The sequence below is a fragment of the Artemia franciscana genome, chromosome 7, assembly GCF_032884065.1.
Source record: "Artemia franciscana chromosome 7, ASM3288406v1, whole genome shotgun sequence".
Classification (NCBI taxonomy): Eukaryota; Metazoa; Arthropoda; class Branchiopoda; order Anostraca; family Artemiidae; genus Artemia; species Artemia franciscana.
In genome coordinates, this window is record NC_088869.1 from 26,191,566 (window position 1) to 26,214,442 (window position 22,877).

Below are 22,877 nucleotides of genomic sequence, written 5' to 3' on the forward strand. Positions count from 1 at the left end.
ATTAAAAATATTCACAGAAAACAAGGTACTAGTATGGAAAGTGAAAGTTAATTGGCCCTGTCCTTTTCAGTACACGCCTTTCATTGTGCATGATCACAGTCATTTGGATTAAATCAGTACTTAAATTCAAATTTTGCTTAAGAAAAAGATTTTTTTTAAGTTGATTTTTTTAAACCAAGAAATTGCATATAGAATTGACCAATTTTTTAGAGTAAAACGTATCTTTGTAATGGACCTTACAATTGTGCCCAGTTTCAATTTCTCTTTCATTTTAAATTTATTACCGCTAAAACGCCTTTCATTTTGGGTATATTTCCAGAATTTTAAGTTTGATTGAACTCACCCTTTCAAATAGAATTAGCAGTTATACAATAGCTCCCCGTCCCCATCTAGCGTAATATGAAACCCGATAGGTTAAAATGTACTTTTCCAACTTTTGGTCAACAATTTTGTGCGTCTGGATCACTGTGATGCAGCGACTTAGTCAGGTTAAAATCGACTGACAAATATACATAATATACCTACCGAGAACCCGAAAAGTGCGAAAAGCATTCTTCAATCCTGGACGAGCAACTGTTTTAGCCTTCAACGAGTGATTTATTTCGCACTTGTTGTGAAATATATTTTGCAAAAAGAAAACAAAATTTTTCGTACTAGTTTAATATGAAAAATGAAGTTTTTCAAAGAAATTTCTGAGCAACTTGATCAATGAAAGTTGCTAACTTGACGTCGCGGTCACTGATCCCTTGGCATTCATGAGTAGCAAGAGTGATGTTCACCTTGTTATATACATTAAACCATTCTGGGTGATGATCCGTCTTTTCAGCTTCGAGGGCAACCATGGACATGAATCCCCAGGCCTAAAAAAAATATTTGTTGTAGTTTTAAAAGCCGTTTGTGCTGACAGCCAAAAGTAAATTAGACAAAATTCACAAATTGACTATTTGCATCCTGGAATGACTACTCTAAGACATAGAGCTAGGCGATTGCACCCTAAATTCCAAAAATATATTTTTTTACATATGGAATTAGATGAGAAAATCGAACTGTCTAAAAAAACAGCAAAAAAAAAAAAAAACTAGTGACCCGGTAGCAATTTTTGCAACTATTGTCAATGCTATCACACAATATACACTAAGCTACTATATAATGAGTAGCATACAAAAATAAAGTTCCAAATATTAATATATCATGTTTTACTGAAAAATGACAATCCAAAAATGAAATTTGATCCTTCAAAAAAAATATTTTGGGTTTTTTGAACACGCCCAAAGTTTGTTTAACGGCAAGTTTTGGAACTGGTATCTTTACTCCTGGTAAGACAAGAAAAAGTAACATTAAACATGGATGGCTTTATCAATATACTTTTAGTTTATCTATAACTCTAAACAATATAATAACCCCTAGGTGCGATCCGGGTTTGACGATACAAGAAAAAATCAAACACTGGGAAATTTAATATACGAAAAATTATACGAAGAAAAAAAGTTATATACGAATGGGCCACGTTGAGTGTACATATGAGGGGCCTTCTTCCTCCTCCACCTGTATTTACGGCCTCGGGCGAGGGTGCTCCAGTTTCTATTATGGACCCCCACGGACAAGGTGATTATGCTTAGCAATGCAATGCCTGGCTCAAATTTCACAAGATATGAGCAAGATTACAGCAGCAACAAAATTGGGAAATTATCATAAAAATATAGGGTAAAGCTATAATAGTCACAATATTCAAACAGCAGGTTTGATCCTAAGGATCCTATATATTATATATATTTATATTTATATATATATATATATATATATATATATATATATATATATATATATATATATATATATATATATATATATATATATATATATATATATATATATATATATATCTATATATATAAAAATAAGTTGTCTGTCTGTGGATGGATGGATGTGTCAGGTGACGTCACCTGAAAAAACTGGATCAGGTGACGTCAAAACTGAAAAAACTAAAAAAAGGCAAAAACTACAAAAAAAACTAAAAACTAATAAAAAAAATAAAAAAGCTAAAAAACTAAAAAAACTAAAAAAAGGCAAAAACTACAAAAAAAACTAAAAACTAATAAAAAAGCTAAAAAACTAAAAAAACTAAAAAAAAGCAAAAACTACAAAAAAAACTAAAAACTAATAAAAAAAATAAAAAAGCTAAAAAACTAAAAAACTAAAAAAACTAAAAAAAGGTAAAAAACTAAAAAAACTAAAAACTAAAAAAAACTAAAAAAAAGGAAAAAACTGAAAAATAAGCTAAAATAAAGGTAAAAACCAATAAAAAACTAAAAAAAAAAACTGAAAAAACTAAAAAAAGGCAAAAACTACAAAAAAAACTAAAAACTAATAAAAAAAGTAAAAAAGCTAAAAAACTAAAAAAACTAAAAAAACTAAAAAAAGGTAAAAAACTAAAAACAATAAAAAATAAAAAAAAATAAAAAAAAGGAAAAAACTGAAAAATAAGCTAAAATAAATGACGACACTCAAAGAGAAAGCGACCAGGACAAAAGGAATGTTCGATTAGCAATCAACAAAGCACCGGGACACAGGGAGTATAAATGACGACCAGGACATAAGTAAAAAAAAAATTAACAAAACTAAAAAGAAGGTAAAAACTACAAAAAAACTAAAAAGAAAAAAAAACTAAAAACTAATAAAAAAACTAAAAAATCTAAAAATCTAAATAAACTAAAAAAGAAAAAAAAAGGAAAAAAATAAAGGAGAAAAACAAAACTAAAAAACGAATGTATATACAGACCGGTACACCGGGATACAAATGACGACCGGGACACAGGGAATATAAATGACGACCGGGACACAGGGACACAACTACAACGGGGACACCGGGGGAAACAGGGGGATATAAATGACAACCGGGACAAAAAAAACTAAAAAGAAAAAAAAACTAAAAACTAATAAAAAAACTAAAAAATCTAAAAATCTAAATAAGCTAAAAAGGAAAAAAAAGGAAAAAAATAAAGGAGAAAAACAAAACTAAAAAACGAATGTATATACAGACCGGGACACCGGGATACAAATGACGACCGGGACACAGGGAATATAAATGACGACCGGGACACAGGGACACAACTACAACGGGGACACCGGGGGAAACAGGGGGATGTAAATGACGACCGGGACACCGGGACAGGGAATGGTCGATTAGCAATCACCATCAACAAAGCTCAAGGGCAATCATTAGAATCATGAGGTATAGATCTGAATACAGATTGTTTTCCCATGGACCATTATATGTTGCATGTTCAAGAGTCGGTAAACCTGACAATCTATTTATATGCAAAGACAATGGGACAGCAAAGAATGTTGTATATTCGCAAGTTTTACGTAGTTAAAACCATATATATATATATATATATATATATATATATATATATATATATATATATATATATATATATATATATATATATATATATATATATATATATATATATATATATATATATATATATATATATATATATATATATATATTCACAGGTGGGACATAGGGACACAACTACAATGGCGCGTAACTATTATGGCGCGTAACGACTTACGCGCGCGGGGGGGCTTGGGGGGGGGGGCGCGAAGCGCCCCCACCAACTAGGTGTTGGGGTGGCGCGAAGCGCCACCCCAACAGCTAGTATATATATATATATATATATATATATATATATATAATGAAAAAAGAAATCACCAATGCTACAGCACAAACACAAAAAAAAGGAAAAAAAAAGAGAAAGAAGGAGAAAAGGAAGACTGTTTTCCTAAATTAGTGATTAATATAGACCAGCACTTGAATGAGGCCTTAACCCTACTCATCCATACAATCACGTAGGTCAAACAGCATAGCCACACACAATCAACCATAAAGAATAATCCATGGACAGGCAGTCATGTCGTCAATAAGTATAAGTCGCCATTTACCAAACAATAGAAAAAATAATATAGACAAATAATTCAGAGGCAACACCCAACATAAGGGCTCATCAGGAGAATACACTGGCCTATATAGGGTTTCGCCACTCTAAATTCTCTACCCAGCACAGTGTTGTGGCTACCACAGAATATCCATGGCATCCCCGCGTCAGGTATCACCCCCAAAATACATGCCTATGAAAAAAAAACAGCAAATGTAAAACAACCAAGTAAAACCAAAAGCAAGCTTATCCTGTTAATATATCCCTCCTTTTAGCAACAATAGGTAAACTAAATATTATAAATTCTACCAAATCACAAATATTAACACATTGCAAAAAACCTGAATGAACTAAACAATTATGTAATTCATCTTTACCATGTGGCTAATTTTTTAGAAAATCCGCTCAATTAGAAACACAATTCAAAATAAATGGCGCAGTGACAACATTTCTCGAACCTCCGAAATTAGTTAAAAATTTCTTTAAGTATTTCCAGATAATTCTTTTGATATTTATTTAAAAGTTCGTTATAATGAAAACTAAATTTTTTAAATTGCCAAGTTAATTTATTTGCAGAAAAACCTCTTGATATCAATTTTTGGCTTAAGATTTTACATCTATTTTTAAAATCAATATAATTACTACAAATCCTTGCATAACGAAGTAACTGTGAGAAAAACGCTGAATATGTGATATTTGAGTGTATATTACTTTCAGGGAATGGGAAACTAATCACTTCAAAATCAAAATCATCCGTTTTATTATACATTTTAAAACTTAATTTATTATTATCACAAATATTAATATTTAAATCTAAGAAATGATCTTCATGACCAGCGCCATGACTAGGCTCAAGAATAAGCTCTGATGGATATATATTTTTAGAATATCAATGAAATCCCTCCCAATTTCAAAAACTATTCCTCATCGAAATTTTTGCACAAATTGGCAAATTTTGATTGAGGTTTTTTCATCCTGATTTTCGGCTCCATTCAGTTAATCAGTTAACCCCACCCCCCGATACTTATTCAAGTATAAATTTTGTATGAGAAAAAGGAATCCTTCCCGATTTCTTAAAATTTTCCTCATCGAAATTTTTGCACAAATTGGCAAAGCTTGATTGGGGTTTTTTCATCCTGATTTTCGGCTCCATTCAGTTAATCCTACTGTGCTTACCACAGTTTTCCAATTTTCTGTAAAGAAAATTCAATTTCAGTAATAATAAGCTTTAAATTAAATTTCAGTAATATTAAGCTTCAGTCATAAAAAAATAATCTTCAGTAATAAAAAAATCAAGCTTCAGTAATAATGAATTATATTCAAAAGTCACATAGAATTCGTTTTTATGGCACTTGGTATTAACCAAGTGACATATAACAGTCGCCAATTCTGTCGGTCTGTCGGTCCCGGTTTTGCTTCTTTAGGCATTTCCAGGTAAGCTAGGACGATGAAATTTGGCAAGCGTATCAGGGACCGGACCAGACTAAATTAGAAGTAGTCGTTTTCCCGATTTGACCATCTGGGGGGGAGTGGGGGTCCGGTTAATTCGCAAAAAATAGAAAAAATGAAGTATTTTTAACTTATCAGCGGGTAATTGGATCTTAATGAAATTTGATGTTTGGAATGATATTGTGTCTCAGAGCTCTTGTTTTAAATCCCGACCGGATCTGATGACATTGGGGGGAGTTGGAGGGGGAAAACCTAAAGTCCCGGTTTTGCTACTTTAGGCACTTCCAGGTAAGCTAGGACGATGAAATTTGGCAAGCGTACCAGGGACCGGACCAGATTAAATTAGAAATAGTCGTTTTCCCGATTTGACCATCTGGGGGGGGGGGGAGTAGGGGCCGGTTAATTCGGAAAAAATAGAAAAAATGAAGTATTTTTAACTTATGAGCGGGTGATTGGATCTTCATGAAATTTGATGTTTGGAATGATATTGTGTCTCAGAGCTTTTATTTTAAATCCCGACTGGGTCTGATGACATTGGGGGGAGTTGGAGGGGGAAACCTAAAATCTTGGAAAACACTTAGAGTAGAGGGATCGGGATGAAACTTGATGGGAAAAATAAGCGCAAGTCCCAGATACATGATTGACATAATCGGAACTGATTTGCTCTCTTTGGGGTAGTTGGGGGGGGGGGGGAGTAATTCTTAAAAATTAGAAAAATGAGGTATTTTCAACTTACGAACGGGTGATCGGATCTCAATGAAATTTGATGTTTAGAAGGATATCGTGTCTTAGAGCACTTATTTTAAATCCCGACCGGATCTGGTGATGGGGGCGGGGAGTTGGGAGGGGGAAACCTAAAACTTGGAAAACACTTAGAGTGGAGGGATCGGGATGAAACATGGGGGGAAAAATACACACAAGTCCTAGATAGATGATTGACATAAACGGAACGGATCCGCTCTCTTTTGGGTAGTTGGGGGGGGGGTATTTCTGAAAAGAAATGAGGTATTTTTAACTTACGAACGGGTGATCGGATCTCAATGAAATTTGATATTTAGAAGGATATTGTGGCTCAGAGCTCTTATTTTAAACCCGACCGGATCTGGTGACATTGGGGGGGGAGTTGGGAGGGAGAAACCTAAAAATTGGAAAACACCTCCAACCAGTGGAGGGATCGGGATGAAACTTGGTGGAAAAAAACACGAGTCCTAGATACATGATTGACAAAACCAGAACGGATCCGCTCTTTTTGGGGTAGTTGGGGGGGGGGGTTGATTCTGAAAAATTAGAAAAAATGAGGTATTTTCAACTTACGAACGGGTGATTGGATATCCATGAAATTTGATTTTCAGAAGGATATCGTGTCTCAAAGCTCTTATTTTAAATCCTGACCGGATCTGGTGACACTGGGGGAAGTTTGGGGTGGGGAGACCTAAAATGATGGGAAACGCTTAGATTGGAGGGATTGGGATGAAACTTGGTTGGAAAAATAAGCAGAAGTCTTGCATACGTGATTTACATAATTGGAATGGATCTGCTCAATTGCGGGGGGGGGGGGGGAATTCTGAAAAATAAGAAAAATGACGTATTTTTAACTTACGAAGGAGTGATCGGATCTTCATGAAACTTCATAATTAGAAGGACCTCGTAACTCCGATATCTTATTTTAAATCTCAACCGGATCAAGCGTAATTGGGGGGAGGGGCAGTTGGGGGGACCGGAAATCTGAGAAAATACTTAAAGCGGTAAGATCAGGATGAAACTGGATGGGAAGAATAGAAACCTGTCTAAGATACGTGACTGACATAACTGGACCGGATCTGCTCTCTTTGGTGGAATCGGGGGGGGGGGGGTAATTTTGAAAATTGAGGTATTTGTAACATACGAAAGGGTGACTAGATCTTAATGAAATTTGATATTTAGAAGGATCTTGTGCTTTGAAGTTCTAATTTCAAATTCCGACCAGATCCTGTGACATTCGGGGGAGTTGGAGGGGGGAACCGGAATTCTTGGAAAACATGAAAATTGGAGCATTTATATCTTACGAATAGATGATCGGATCGTAATGAAATTTGATTTTTAGAAGGAATTCATGTCTCAGAGCTCTTATTTCAAATCCCGACCAGATCTTTTGACACTGTGGGGATTTGGAGGGGGAAATCTTGGAAAAACACTTGGAGTGTAGGAATCGGGATGAAGCTTGGTGGATAGAATAAACAAATGTCCTTGATACGTGATTGACAGAATTGTACTGGATTCGCTCTCTTTGGGGGAGTTGGGGGAGGGGTTCAGTGATTTGGCGAGTTCGGTGCTTCTGGACGTGCTAGGGCGATGAAAATTGGTAGGCGTGTCAGGGAGCTGCACAATTTGACTTGATAAAGTCGTTTTCCCAGATTCGACCATCTGGGGGGCAAAAGGGAGAGGAAAAATTAGGAAAAATTAGACAAAATTAGGTATTTATAACTTACGAGTGGGTGATCGGATCTTAATGAATTTTGATATTTAAAAGGACTTTGTGACTCAGAGCTCTTATTTTAAATCTTGACGGGCATTAAGCCTCTTATTTTTCGTTTTAAATCAATCTATTGATTCATAGAATTTTGTTAGAGCTCATACCATATGATCTCTTGGCTCTTAGCTTCTCGCCTCGTCACAAGTGCCATATGAGCTCTTAGCTCTTGTTTTTTTAGTAAAGTTTATTGAAACCACTTCGCAATGGCTCTAACTTTGCTCCGGCATTAAATACTACAACCCTCTGACTTTTACCGCCACATTCTCCCACCTTATCGACAACACTTGCAAAGTAAATTAAATTATTATTCTAACTAGAAATAGTGCAATCATAATGATGTGTTGCTACCAAACTCGAAATTCTCTGTAAAATTTTGAATGGGTAGGATAATGGGAAACGAGTTAAAAATTCATGAACGGTAATAAACAGAAATAAACAGAAACATAAACAGAATAATTAACATAGCTAATAAACAGAAAAGAATAAAGAAGCATTCAAATTAGCTATCACCACCAACAAACAGGTTCTCTTGATTTTTAACTTAGCTAAGCTAATTTTTGAGCTTATTTTGGTTTTCTAAGAAGTTTCCAAGAAGTAAAAAAAAAAAAAAAAAAATTAGAATCAGGAATAATAGACAGAAAAGGCTAGAAAAAAAGGAAGACGGTTTCCTAAGCATAAATAAAAGTTTTCAGGGAAATTTGCACATTAGTGTTTAGTCTTTACTAACATGCAAGGGTAGTGTACCAGAATGGTAGAGAAAAGGCTCGCAAATGTTTTTTTTTTAAGGAAAATCAGCTACTCTTGAGACAATATTAGCAAGAAAATAACTATTAGACATTAATACTAATGACTGCTTATAATTCAGGACAAGCTTATTTGCCCTCAAATATTAACACTCATCACTCAAAGCTTGATGCTTTTCTTATTTTTCAAACTAGGAGTCACAAGAACAAGAAAAAAAAAATACCTGATTAAAGTTTTTAAAAGCGAATTCTTTGTAAAGTGCGTCACGATCGTTCACCTCTTTCCATCCATTAGAAAAGACAGGAGATAATTTGACAGTCCTATCTTCACCAGTCAATCTTTCTGCAAGCTAGAGGGGGAAAACAATTTTATATAAAACAAAAAGTAGTAAACTGTTTTCAGGAAAAGAGAGACAGACCAATCAGTGCCAGATTTACATTATAAGTGTCGTTATCGATAAAATACATCAATTCCTTGTACACACAATGAAAATCTAGCAAGATTTTTCACTAGATCTCATATATAAAAATTCACAGGTCACAATGTAAAAAAGAAAAAAAAGCACACAAGCTCTCCTAAGATCAAATCCATTAGGAGGACCAGGAGGGACGTGTATGAAAAACCTGAACAAGCCTCTCTTCAGCCTTGAATAAAAGAAGGCGAATATTTTTTATGTTATTCTATTGAAACGGTACACTATTAGTTTCAAGCCTCCCTGCAATCGTAATTATCCGCAGTTGCAAGTAGCATCAGTCGCAAGTGTTCACAATCACAGTGCCCCGGAGTCACAGTTGAAGTTACGGGAAGGATCTTACCATAGAGAACATTTTCGTGGAGGAAAAAAACTTTCTACGTAGGAGAACCACATTTCCTGGCATTATTTAAAAAAAAATCAGAAATTAAGCTTTTTAAAAAACAAGTTTTTTTTCAGCTGAAAAAAGGGAGCAGAATTAAAACTTAAAACGAAGAGGGATAATTAAGTATATAGGGAGTTTTCCCTTTCTGAATAAATCACTCTTTACGCTAAAGTTTGAACTCCAATTATTTAAGAATCACACTTGAAACACGAGCGCGGCTTAATTGGAATTAAAATTAATTTTAAAAGTTCTAAAGAAGTTTCAGCGTAACAAAAATTACTGTGTACACCATTTCAAAACTTCGCTCTTTGCGCTCTTCTCGGTTAAGATTCCTATAGGAGGGCAGGCGAGGTCTGGTCTAAATCACTCATAAATTCATCTTTCTGACTGGTTTCATAATTCTGCCGTAGCGTGTTTGATCAGCTCTCGCTGTAGGAGTTTCAGACCGGTGTTCGAGGCTAGTCTGGAGAGTGTAGTTCCCTTTAGACACAGCAGAGTTTACAAAAGTTCTTGCAGGATCTTGCTCCACACTCACTACAGGCAACTGCTTTGCAGTATTTACATACGAGCTGCATGTTTTCCGGCATCTGTTCTTGACAGTTATAACAGCTGGCCGGTCTGTTCTTTCAAACAGTTCGTGGCAACGAACTGTAGTAAGGAGCGTACCGGCTCAATAGTAAACGAAAGTCTAAAACACGAAATTTTGATAATAATAGATACACCAAGTGAATCGGATTTTTATGCTGATTTTAAATATATACGTTTCATCAAATTTAGTCTTATCCATCAAAAGATGCAAGCCTGAGAAAATTTGCCTTATTTTGGAAAATGGGGGGAAACACCCCTAGAATCTCAGATCACATCATCACATTCAGCGTATCAGAGAACCCCACGGTAGAAGTTTCAAGCTCCTATCTACAATATAGGGGTGATCGTATCGACCCAGTGGTCCTAGAATGTTGCGAGAGGGCTCATTCTAACAGAAATAAAAAGTTCTAGTGCCCTTTTTAATTGACCAAAAAATTGGAGGGCCCCTAGGCCCCCTTCCACGCTCATTTTTTCAAAAAGTCAATGGATCAATATTTTGAGATAACCATTTTCTTCAGCGTAGTAAAAAAACATAATAACTATGTCTTTGGGGACGACTTACTCCCCCATAGTCCCCGGGGGAGGGGCTGCAAGTTACAAGCTTTGACCAGTGCTTACATACAGTAATGGTTCTTGGGAAGTGTAGAGATATTTTCAAGGGTTTTTTTTTGTTGGGGGGATTTTGAGGGGAGGGAGCTACGTGGAAGTATCGTTCCTTGGAGGAGAATGCCATGGGGGAAAATAAATTTCATGAAGGGGCGCAGGATTCTCTAGCATTATTTAGAAAAAAACAATGAAAAAGTTTTTCAACTGAAAGTAAGGACAGCATTAAAACTTAAAACGAACAGAAATGACTACGCATATGAGGGGTTCATCTCCTCCTAAATACCTCGCTCTTTACGCTAAAGTACTTTCAGTAATTTCAACTATTTATTCTACGACCTTTGTGATTCTGGCGTCATTTTTTATGAATTACGACAAAATTTAAGCTTTAGTGTAAAGAGCGAGGCATTAACAAGTAAGTAAGTAAAGTAAGTATGACGGCATTAGACCCTTAAGGTTCAAACCAGCGGTGCTGATCTCTGTTTCATGGCCCTTCAGCGAGGAAGTGCAATGGGGGGTTGGGGGCCAACCATCCTGTGCTTTCACACACCCTTCCTGCTTACCATCCCCAGATCTCTCCAGGTACCCATTTAGAGCTGGGTCTACTCTGGCTGAGCTTACAGAGTCACACCACTGACCCCCGTCCCAAACTAAATAACTGGTCACAATTGGGATTGAACCCGTGCCCCTTGGACACAGAATTCCCACGCCAGGGGACAAACTCACTCATATATGTAATAAAAATATACGAATATAAAAGTGCGTTACGTAAGTTAATTCGTAAGGTACGTATATTTTTTACTAACAAAAATGTTCGTGAGAAATTAAAAGTTCTAGTAGCCTATTTAAGTAGCCAAAAAATTGGAGGGCAACTAGGCCTCCTCTCCCAATTTCTTTTTCACAAAATCGTCCTATCAAAACTAAGAGTTCGTGGTAACGAACTGTGGTAAGGAGTTACCCGGCTCAATAGTAACCGAAACTCTGAAAACAGAATTTTTATACTAATAGTAAATCAAAAGAATTGTATTTTTATGCTGATTTTAAATATACAAGTTCCATCTAGTTTTGTCCTACACATCAAAAGTTACGAGCCCAAGAATATTTGCCTTATTTTAGAAATTAGGGTGAAACATACCCTAAATGTCATAGAATCTTAACAAAAAATCATACCATCAGATTCAGCGTATCAGAGAACCCTTCTGTAGAAGTTCCAATATCTCATCTACAAAAATGTGGAATTTTGTATTTTTTGCCAGAAGACAGATCACGGATGCGTGTTTATTTGTTTTTTTTTGCTTTTCCCCTGGGGTGATCGTATCGACCCAGTGATCCTAGAATGTCACGAGAGTGCTCATTCTAACGGAAATTAATAGTTTTAGTTCCCTAAGTTCTAGTTCTAATTTCGTTTTAATTATGCATGTGCGGTGAGCCAAAATCAAAACATGGATTAATTTAACTACGTTCTGAAATTAAATAAAAAAAAACAAGTTTTTTTTAACTGCAAGTAAGGAGCGACATTAAAACTTAGTACAAACAGAAATTATTCCGTATATGAAAGGGGTTGTCCCCTCCTCAGCGTCCCGCTCTTTACGCTAAAGTTTGACTCTGTCACAGTTCTACTCTTTAAAACAATAAAAAACTTTCGCGTAAAGAGCGATGCGTTGAGGAGGGAACAACCGCTTTTATATACGGAATAACTTCTGTCCGTTTTAAGTTTTAATCTCAATCCTTACTTGCAGTCAAAAAACTTGTTTTTTATTTAATATTAAAAGAGATTCAAGTACCTGGACAGCCAAATTCGTTTCTATATTTATTCATTCATTGAATAGCTTCCTTACTTGCCATTTCAGTATCATCGTTATATAAGTCTACGACTTTCTTAAATAGCTTACTATGGATCTTCTCTTTGACCACTTGTACTTAGAAGGTGATGGAAGATTATTGACAGTTTGCTTCACAAATAGCTTCTCTCATTTGTGTAGTCTTGGGCATATTTGACAACAAAATGTCCACAGCTTGAAGAATCTACTTTTGGAGTAATTCCGCACGAGCCAACTTCAAGTTCTATATAGCGTTTATCAACTCCATTCGTCAGATATTTTAGGTTAGAAAAAACTAGCCTCCCTTGAGCATGGTTTAATGGGTTCAGGCTATCAAGAAGATAGAAAGTTCTCCTCGAGAAATCACATATTCCCATAATGTAGTGATTCTTGGACTCCCTATCTGTTATATCACACATATCGACACACAATGGAACAAACAGAACACGGCAATCACGCGAAACATGACTAAATCTCTCTCTAGGCCCTTCTGGATAAGACTTTAAAGAATCAGAATTTGTCAAGTTGAAAGTAAAGTAACTATCGATAGTTCTCGCTAACACACAGCTAGAAGTAACAAGATTCACGAGGTAGGAAACCATTACAGTTGTGAGCCGAGTCCCAGGTCTCAGCAGAGATTCAAGGTCTTGAAAAAAAACGTAAACACATTTGTGTCCCTTAAAGGAAAAACAGTAGCTCTCCACCAAACTAGTTTCTTTGCGTTTTCTACGATAGCAGAATTGGTAGATTTGACCGCTATTCCAAAAAGCCTTTTTAAAAGCTGGATCACTTGCTTTGCTTCGTCACACAATTCATTTAAGGGACCTGTAAACGCATAACCATGAAAAATTACTGTAGGAATTGTAGCCTGGGTTGCTTAAAAACGAATATTCAGTCTCCTTACCACTTTTTGGGGTTTCACCAGTTGAGTGGGGCTAAACAGCCTTTTTTGTACAGTCTTCACAAAATGTACATCTTCCGTGCAAGTTTTGAATTATGATATCGTAAGAGATTCTCGATTGGCACTTGGAAGTCTTTTTAAGTGAAGCTACTTCAGTAATTTCTTTGTTTTCATTTCTAAAACCTGTTTCTAAGGTATTCTGTTTCCCGCTTGTTTTCAAAATAGCTTTTGATGTTTCATTTATTGACGATGAAAAACTCCCCTCATTCTAATCATCACTATCAGCAATAAACGACAATTCATTGGCTGCTAGAAATCTACAGCCAGTTTAATATTGTAATAGTCCTGAATGGTTACTGAGCTTTTTATTCCAGACCTCGCGTACCTTTTTGATCTTCCCTTCAAGTTCTTGAGAGTTTTCAGCTGCATAATTGATTTTTCGGTTACTAGTGCATATCCTCGAGACATTAAAACAGCTAGTTTGCAAGGATAACAAAATCACAAGAAAAGTCATAAACTTCGATCAAGCTTTTCCTCTTAATACCCTTTGTAACAATTTTATTTCCTCTAACAGTGATTGTTTCTGCACGTGGTGTCACAACCTTAACCTTCTTTCCAGTCACATTTGAAACAAGATCCACTTGTTTTCCGTTGCAAAATGTAACATGTCCCTTTCTCCATAGAGCTTCTGCTATGTCAACTATACCACGTGACTGGTGGTCTTCTTTTGTCGTATTTTTTTTTCGCGAAAGGAATCTGATCCGTCTATTTCCTTGACCATACGCATCTTGGACCGAAACATTTCATTCCTGGATTCAACTGGATCTTTTCCCTTCTTGATATGAACTATATATTCTTTATGTGCCTTTTCAAGGAGTTTATAGTCTCCTATTCCCTTGTATCCACGAGATGCGTCTGTATAATATTCGTCGTCTAAACAAAGAAGGCCCAAGACGCATCTCTCCATTGGTACGTCTCGCTGTCATCACAGCATGGAATGAGTCTTGGTATTGTTGGTTATCCCGGAAATTGGATTAAAATCAGGGATCTTGGAAACGATAAAGGCACAGTCATACTTCAATATGTCAGATTCCAAATTATCTCGAAAGTAGTTAAGTGCAGGGATGGACCATTTCACAAGTCTTTCATTTCTTATCTGGTAGTAATCATCGTCAATTTTCGATCTTAGCAACTTAAGAATATCGTCTTGAACTACCTTGATCACTCAAAAACACATTTCGAGGTGAATTGTGCTTGGTGGTTTCTTCATAAGAACTATAAACAGCGCTTCGTGCGAACCAGCTGATCTATTTGTGTGAAGTAAAAATGCAATTGGAATGATAGGTGTTGTTCCTTTATGATCGAAGTCAGGATGTCGGAATGTCAGAGCTGAAACCCAGTAATTTCTAATATTTTTAAATACAAGTAATTTGATAACAGAACAGTATCGGGATACCATATTTTACAAAGTATATAACTTATAATATAGCAAATTCTGATATACAGGTGACGACTGCTTCTCCTAGTCCAAACAATTTTTCTGTCAAAACAAAATCAGTTTCTATCACAAGATATCGAATCATGTTACATGTGTCTTTTGATATCATGCATTTTATTTTCTGACGTATTTGCTTTAAAGTGTGTTTGGTAACCATCCTTGTTGATTTTAGCTCCCTGTTATTCATCTTCTTCCGTGGATTTCCATATTACACTTACCATTTCGTGCTCATATTCTCTCGAATACCCCTTCTTACTTCTTAGAACCTTGAGTTTTTCATTTTTTTCTTTGTATTTGTTAATGAACGATTTGCCGCGAGAGCCTCTTTTCTTCGTTTTTTGCCCCATCATCCAAATAGAACTTATAAGTGAAACTAAAAAGAAACATATCGGAAACTATAACCACAATTCTTTTAAAGGGGATCCGAACTTAAATGAATAAACTATTACTAGAGACTAGTTGGATGTCAAATCCCCCTAAAAAAGGGGCCGAAACTGATTATCTTTCAATGGCTTACAACTTACTACACTAAGTAAATGAGATAATAAATTATCATTCCATATATCTCACAGCTTAACAATAGGACCTAATCTCTTTATAAATTTGAAGTAGTAAAACAATCGTCAAGTGCTATAAGGAACCTAAAATTGTACGTAGGCTACCTGCAAAAATTGTCCGAAAAAAACATATAGTGTATTTTGAATTATTTTTCAAAAGAATACTGTATTATGTACGAAGCAGCATTTTTGTTCGCTTTAAATCCAGAAAGATAATTAGAAATTGCAGCAAATTTGAAGTTGAAATAATTTCTGCTTTCCAAGTGGCATAAATCTTGGATTAAAGACTTAAGCAAGAATTTTCCCCAAAATCTTGAAATATCTACTTGAGCTGCTGTCAGAAAACAAAATAACTTTGTCTACTTGAGACATAGTTCTTTAAATCTAACATCAGTTTGAGTCACAAATACTTTGGTGTGTAAACTTCGAAAGTAGTAAAAGTACGTTAGATACATAATTAAATTCTCAAGTTCTGTCAAAAAGCCCATTTCCTAGATGATTACATTAATATTACAAATTCTGAGTATTTACAGTAGTTCTCAGTATTTGCTGTAGCTGACAGATTAAAATAGGTCAGTTACTGTCACATGCTTCGGTGTTTATTTTCTTGTTTTAGTGAATATAGGCCATTGTTTTAGATTACTTTATTCAGTCCTTATTCTATCCTCGTCTTATGTAGATTTACTGTATTACATGTGTAAATAAACATTTTTATACTCTACACAAAAACTTTATGAAAGTTAGAGACGCAAGACATCATTTACCGGTCGAACCCCAGATTGTTGGCCAACGCTACCATAAGACTCTAAAGATGAGAGCAAAGAGAAAAACCTAATTTACAGAGAGTAGAGTAGGGAAAACTTTTACAGGTGTAAGATCGCGTTGATGGAGATCTAAATTTGACAGATCCCTCATGACTGAAATCTAGACTCGTCATATCAGGATAAACATAATGAAATTTTAGAGATGGAGTCATTGGACTCCATCATTGGAAGCCTGGTTCAAAGAAAAATTGAATAATGCTTCATTTTCCTTTAAAAATGGGATAGTGACTCGCATCAAAAGGGTCCGTTGGTTTGCAATGCACGAGGGAGCAGCAAAAGCATTAAATTCTTCGAATAAACACTTTCGCTGTTCTGAAGAACGTGGGTGATAACAGTTTTCATCCAAACACTCATTCTTAGTTTTTGGAATTTTACCACTTCTTTTAGATTCAGGATAAACGTCTATTCTTTTCATGTAACACACAAGTCCTGACACTCAGTGACGTAATTTGTTTGGCGGACTGAAAAATTGATTTATCAAACAGTTCGTGGTAACGAACTGTAGTAAGCAGCGACCCGGCTCAATAGTAACCAAAACTCTAAAAACGGAATTTTGATACCAATAATTACATAAAAAGAATAGCATTTTAATGTTGATTTTAAATATATAAGTTTCAGCAAGTTTAGTCTTACCCATCAAGTTACGAGCCTGAGAAAATTTGCCTTATTTTAGAAAATAGGGGGAAGACCCCCTAAAAGTAATAAAACCTTAACGAAAATAACACCATCAGATTCAGCGTATCAGAGAACCCTACTATAGACGTTTCAAGCTCCTATATACAAAAAAGTAGAATTTTGAATTTTTTGCCAGAAGACAGATCACGGATGCGTGTTTTTTTTTTTTCTTCCCAGGGGTGATTGTATCGACCCAGTGGTCCTAGATTGTTGTGAGAGGGATCATTCTGACGGAAATAAAAAGTTCTAGTGCTCTTTTCAAGTGACCAAAAATATTGGAGGGCACCTTGGCACCCTCCCACGCTAATTTTTTCCCAAAGTCACCGGATAAAAACTCCGAGATAGCCATTTTGTTCAGCATAGTAACAAAAAACCTTATAACTATGTCTTTGGGAACGACTTACTCCCCACAGACTCCGTGGGAGGGGCTACAAGTTACAAACTTTGACCAGTGATTACTTATAGTAATGGCTATTGGGAAGTGTACAGACGTTTTCAGGGGAATTTTGGTTGGAGGGGGAAGGGTTTGAGAAGTGGGGGTTATGCGGGGGGAACTTTCCATGGAGGCATTTGTCATGGTGGAAGAAAATTTCCATGAAGGTGGCGCAGGATTTTTTAATATTAAAAAAAAAATGAAAAAATAAATATGAAAGTTTTTTCAACTGAAAGTAAGGAGCAGCATTAAAACTCAAAACAAACAGAAATTATTACGCATATGAGGGACTCACCTCCTCCTAATATCTTGCTCTTTATGCTAAAGTAATTTCATTAATTTCAACTATTTAATCTACGGCCTATGTGGTTCAGGGGTAATTCTTAAGGAATTGGGACAAAATTCAAGCTTTAGTGTAAAGAGCGACGTATTAACGAGGGGGTGAACCCCCCTCATATACATAAGAACATACGAATATAGAAGTTCGTTACGTAAGTTAATTCGTAAGTTACGTATATTTTTACTAATAAAAACGTTCGTAATAAAATTCTAGTTGCCTTTTTAAATTAATAAAAAACTGGAGGGTAACTAGGCCTACTCCCCCGATTCTTTTTTTCTCAAAATCGTCCGATCAAAACTATGAGACAGCCATTTAACCAAAAAAAAAAATTAATATACAAATTTCGTTTTAATTATTCATGTGCAGAGAGCCAAAATCAAAATAAGCATTAATTCAAAAACTTTCAGAAATTAAATAAAAAAAAACAAGTTTTTTTTTAACTAAAAGTAAGGAGCGACATTAAAACTTAAAACTAACAGAAATTACTCCGTATTTTAAAGGGGTTGTTCCCTCCTCAACGCCCCGCTCTTTACGCTAAGGTTTTTTCTGTTTTAAAAAGTAGAGTTGAGAGAAAGAGTCAAACTTAAGCGTAGAGAGCGGGGAGTTGAGGAGGGAACAGCCCCTTTCACATAGGGAGTAATTTCTGTTCGTTTAAGTTTTAATGTCGCTCCTTACTTTCAGTTAAAAAAAAACTTATTTTTTTATTGAATAACATATAACAAGCGTAAAATATTTATTAAAATTACGCCGATGTTTCATTACCGCAATGTTGTTTTGTTGTAAATTAATAAATCAGCTAAATTGTAAGAACAGAAATTCGATAAATATTTTTCAAGATTTTTTTTTCACTGAAAATTACACAAATATTCCCCAGAAAGCTTGTAAATTTCACATTAATTTCATCGAATCACAATTAATTTCAACTAAACCACTACGATAAAAAGTCTATCAAAGGAAAATTAGCTGTTGTGGTATAATCGCATACGAGCTACTAGTTTGGAGGCTCGCAAAATCTTTTATGAGGTGTTGGGTATATAAGACCTTAAAAATTATTTTTATGTCAAAGTTTTTATAATACAAAGTTTTGATACTTCAGGTGTCGAAACCATGAAGTAAAAAAAAAGAGCTTAAAAGTCAAAAGCCCGTTGCGTCATTTGTGCTTTACTGAAGACGAAATATGTTTTAAGAATTTTGTATATTTACAGCATTTAAAATAAATAATACAGTGAAATAAAAACTGAAATCACTGAGCTTCCTGGAATTAATGTTCATTGTTTTCAATAGTTCCTACCACTTATACTGATTATTATAGAGATTCTATATTTATTTGTCGCCGATGTTTCGAAAAACAGAAGTACTCTGTTCGAGATACATATAGTTTTCAATAAAAGTGAAATGACATAACAGGTATTAGACTTTTACGGTTTGGGAAGGGAATTTTTGAAGAAGAACTGGAGCTGTAGAAACAATAAACAATCTCGGTGTCTACTTTAACAATAAGCTTAAATTTTACAAACTTACACTGCTTACATCACTAAGTGCACATTCTCGACTCCACATTCTGAAGCGTTCATTTCACTAATTAAAGAGCGAGGTTTTGAGGAGAGGGCAACCCCCCTCACATACGTAATAATTTTTTGTTCGTTTAAGTTTTAATGCTGCTCCTTACTTTCATTTGAAAAAAAAACATGTTTCTTATTTAATTTCTTATTATTATTTTTTCAATAGCGCCAGGATACCTGGCTCCACCTTCACTGAAAAACCCCCTCCCCACAGAAATATCCTCTGGACAATTCATTCCTGGCGAAAATTATCCCGGACAATTACCCTTAGCATCTTCACGCGTAAAATTGAATCGGTAGAGAAAGCAAGAAATATAAAGAGATTTCAAATAGGAATACTGGCAAATTCACCCAGTGTGAATTCCCCTGAAAATTTCACCCCCTGAAAACTTCCCTATTCATGGAAATTTCTCCCCGTGCAAAATTCTCCCAGCAGAAAATTCCTCCTCTCCTCCCCACCCGAAAAATGTATACATACATGCTAATAACAAATTCTGTACACTAACAATGGGCTAATTTATAACTCAAAACATTTCCCCAGGGGCTGTAGGGGCCATTTTATCTCCAAAGACAATGTCATTGGGCCTTTCAACTATGCTGAAGAAAAAAGGTATCTCAAAATTTTCATCGAATGATTTATAAAAAGGAAAGGGAGGGGGCCTAGTTGCCCTCCGATTTTTGCTCACTCAAGAAAGCCGCTAGATCTTTACATTTCCATTAGAACGTGCCCCCTCCCGACGTTCTGGCCCACTGGGTCGATACGATCATCCATGGTGAATAAACAACACAAAATAAACAAGCATCCGTGATCTTTCTACTAGCAATAGATTACACAATTCCATTTTTTTATATGAGCTTGAAGCCTCTACAGTAGGGTTCTTTGACATGCTGAATCTGATGCAGTGATTTTCATTAAAATTCTATTGCTTCAAAGGGGTGTTTACCCGTTTTTTTGAAAATCAGACAAATTTTCTCAGTGAAACTTAATGAAACTTGTATATTTGAGATCAGCATAATAAGCCGATTCTTTTGATATATCTATTAGTATCAAAATTCATTTTTTAAGAGTTTCGGCTACTATTGAGCTGGGTCGTTTATATGGATATTATAAGGGTGTTTATATGGATGGAAATTATATGAGACTCTTGATCTTATATTTACCTGAAGCCATCACAACCCCTACAATAGGATTTTCTTATCAATACATTACATAAATCAATACATTAAGGCCGTGATTAAGTGAACTGATGGAACTCGAAAATCCCATGTTAAAATCGAAAACTTATATTTAAAAAGTATCCATTGGCGGAAAGATACCGCTTTTAATATCAGGCCGTAGCTTCTTGAAGATGCTGCAAAATGTTTGCTAGTATTTTGCTCTATTTCCTGTAATTGCTTAGAAATCTTAGAAAATGTGTCGCTCTTTTTCACAAGTGTACTCTATGAAGAATATTGCTTTTAGAACAAAATCGGTACTATCTGAGCAGAAGACAATAGCCTTTAAGATGATTGCAACCATTTTTCGATGTATTTTCCTGATTTGGAAGAGTCCCATAAAATATTTTCAGCTACCTGAACTTTTTACAAGTCGGTTGCCAGAAGGCATGGTTTCAGATCGCCAGTAACAACCCTAGAGACCAGATTGACAAGCTGGTATAATTAACCTGATATTTCCGCCAATGAATAAGTGCTATTTGCAGCAATTTTTATAGTAATTTCAAAAGAGTCCAGATTCTTCAGAACATTGCCGTGAGGATCATAGGCAAGTATGTCAAGGATGTGAATGACACAAGTGCTTGTTTTAAGTCTTTAAATTTGTTTAATGTGGGCCAACTGCAGGATTATCAAGCAGCAATTTTCGTTTTCCAGTGCGTGCATAATTTAGTCCCAGGTGTTTTTCGTGACAATTACCGTGCTAACAGTGATATTCATGAATGATACGAGGAATAGTGATAAATTGGTGATTGAGCTTAAGAGTAGCACAAGATCAGTATTTCGGCTAAAGTTTCTTGGAACTGCAGTCTGGAATTCTCTACCAGTGAGTATCAGGGCGGCTGAGCATCTTCTAGAGTTTAAGAGTAAGTTAAAAGATTATTTAATAAAGAACGATTGAATTTGTATTTATTTGTGAGGAGATAGGAGGTGGTAGGAAGGTCTGGTTGGTTGGGGGTGGTAAGGAGGAGTGGGTGGTTGGGTGGTACTGAGGGAGTAGGATTGTTGGGATTTTTTATGGGGGATATTGTGAAGGAGATTGATCTTTTTTTTGGTGTTTTTTTCTTTTTTTTGTTAGCTCTATTTTTTGTTAGTGTATTATTTTATTTTTTGGTGTGTTTGGAAAATGGTTAATTTTTACTATCGCACGCCAACAAAAACGTATGTTTTTCTATCAGTCCAGTATATATGTAATGTAAAGAGTTATAATTGTGTTTATTAAGAAACTATCGTATCGTATTTGAAGGGTTTTTGACAATCGACGGTCTCTAGAGAATTGCGAGACAGAATGCTACCCTAACTTCGATTTTGAACACCGATATTTTCAAGTTCACTTATTCACGGCCTTAATACATTACATACATTACATAGATTTGTTTAAATACATTGAAGTACTTCATATAAATAGAACAAGAGCTAAGAGCTCATATGGCACTTGTGACGAGGCAAGGAGAGCTAAGAGCCAAGAGCTCATATGGTATGATGTCTAAAAAATTCTAAGAATCAATAGATTGATTTAAAAGGAAAATCAGAGGCTTAATGCCGGTAAAAATTTAAAATAAGAGCACTGAGTCACGATGTTCTTCTAAATATCAAAATTCATTAAGATTCGATCACCAACTCGTAAGTTATAAATACCTATTTTTATCTAATTTTTCCTCTCCCTTTAGCCCCGCAGATGGTCGAATTTGGGAAAACAACTTTAACCAGTCGATTTGTACAGCTCCCTGACACGTCTGCCAATTTTCATTGTCCTAGCACGTCCAGAAGCACCAAACTCGCTAAATCACTGAACCCCTCCCCCCAACTCCCCCAAAGAGAGCGAATCCAGTACGGTTACGTCAATCACGTATCAAGGACATTTGCTTATTCTATCCACCAAGCTTCATCCCGATTCCTCCACTCCAAGCGTTTTCCAAGATTTCCTCCTCCAACTCCCCACAACATCAACAGATCTGGTCGGGATTTGAAATAAGAGCTCTGAGACATGAATTCCTTCTAATATCAAATTTGATTAAGATCCAGTCACCCGTTCTTAAGTTAAAAGCACCTCAACTTTTCTAATTTCTCCCAATTAGCACCCCCCAGCTCCTCCAAAGAGAACGGATCCGTTCCAATTATGTCAATCACGTATCTAGAGCTTTTGCTTATTCTTCGCATTAAGTTTCATCCCGATCTCTCCACTCTAATCGTTTTCCAAGATTTCTGTTTCCCTCCTCCAACCCTCTATGTCCCCAGATCCAATTCGAGTCGAAAATGGAGCATCTGAGACATAAGATTCTTCGATATATATCAAGTATCATTAAGATCCGATGACCTATACGTAAGATAAAATACCCCAATTTTCACGTTTTCCGA

At 35.6% G+C, this 22,877-nt stretch overlaps 1 protein-coding gene across 2 annotated transcripts; it reads right to left on the minus strand.

The window, feature by feature from the left end:
- Positions 1 to 596: 596 nt before the first annotated feature.
- LOC136029073 (pterin-4-alpha-carbinolamine dehydratase-like) lies at positions 597 to 15,278 on the minus strand. Of its 2 annotated transcripts, none has more exons than XR_010617966.1 (3): positions 12,482 to 12,500; positions 8,873 to 8,998; positions 597 to 860 (listed from the first exon to the last, which is right to left on the minus strand). XR_010617966.1 is itself a non-coding variant. In XM_065707120.1 (3 exons), the coding sequence occupies exons 1-3, from the start codon at positions 15,264 to 15,266 to the stop codon at positions 681 to 683; spliced, it is 438 nt and encodes a 145-aa protein (XP_065563192.1). In that variant the 5' UTR covers positions 15,267 to 15,278; the 3' UTR covers positions 597 to 680. The 2 variants fall into 2 exon arrangements, 1 of the variants encoding a protein (XP_065563192.1); XM_065707120.1 differs by lacking the exon at positions 12,482 to 12,500 and adding an exon at positions 15,135 to 15,278.
- Positions 15,279 to 22,877: the final 7,599 nt, after the last annotated feature.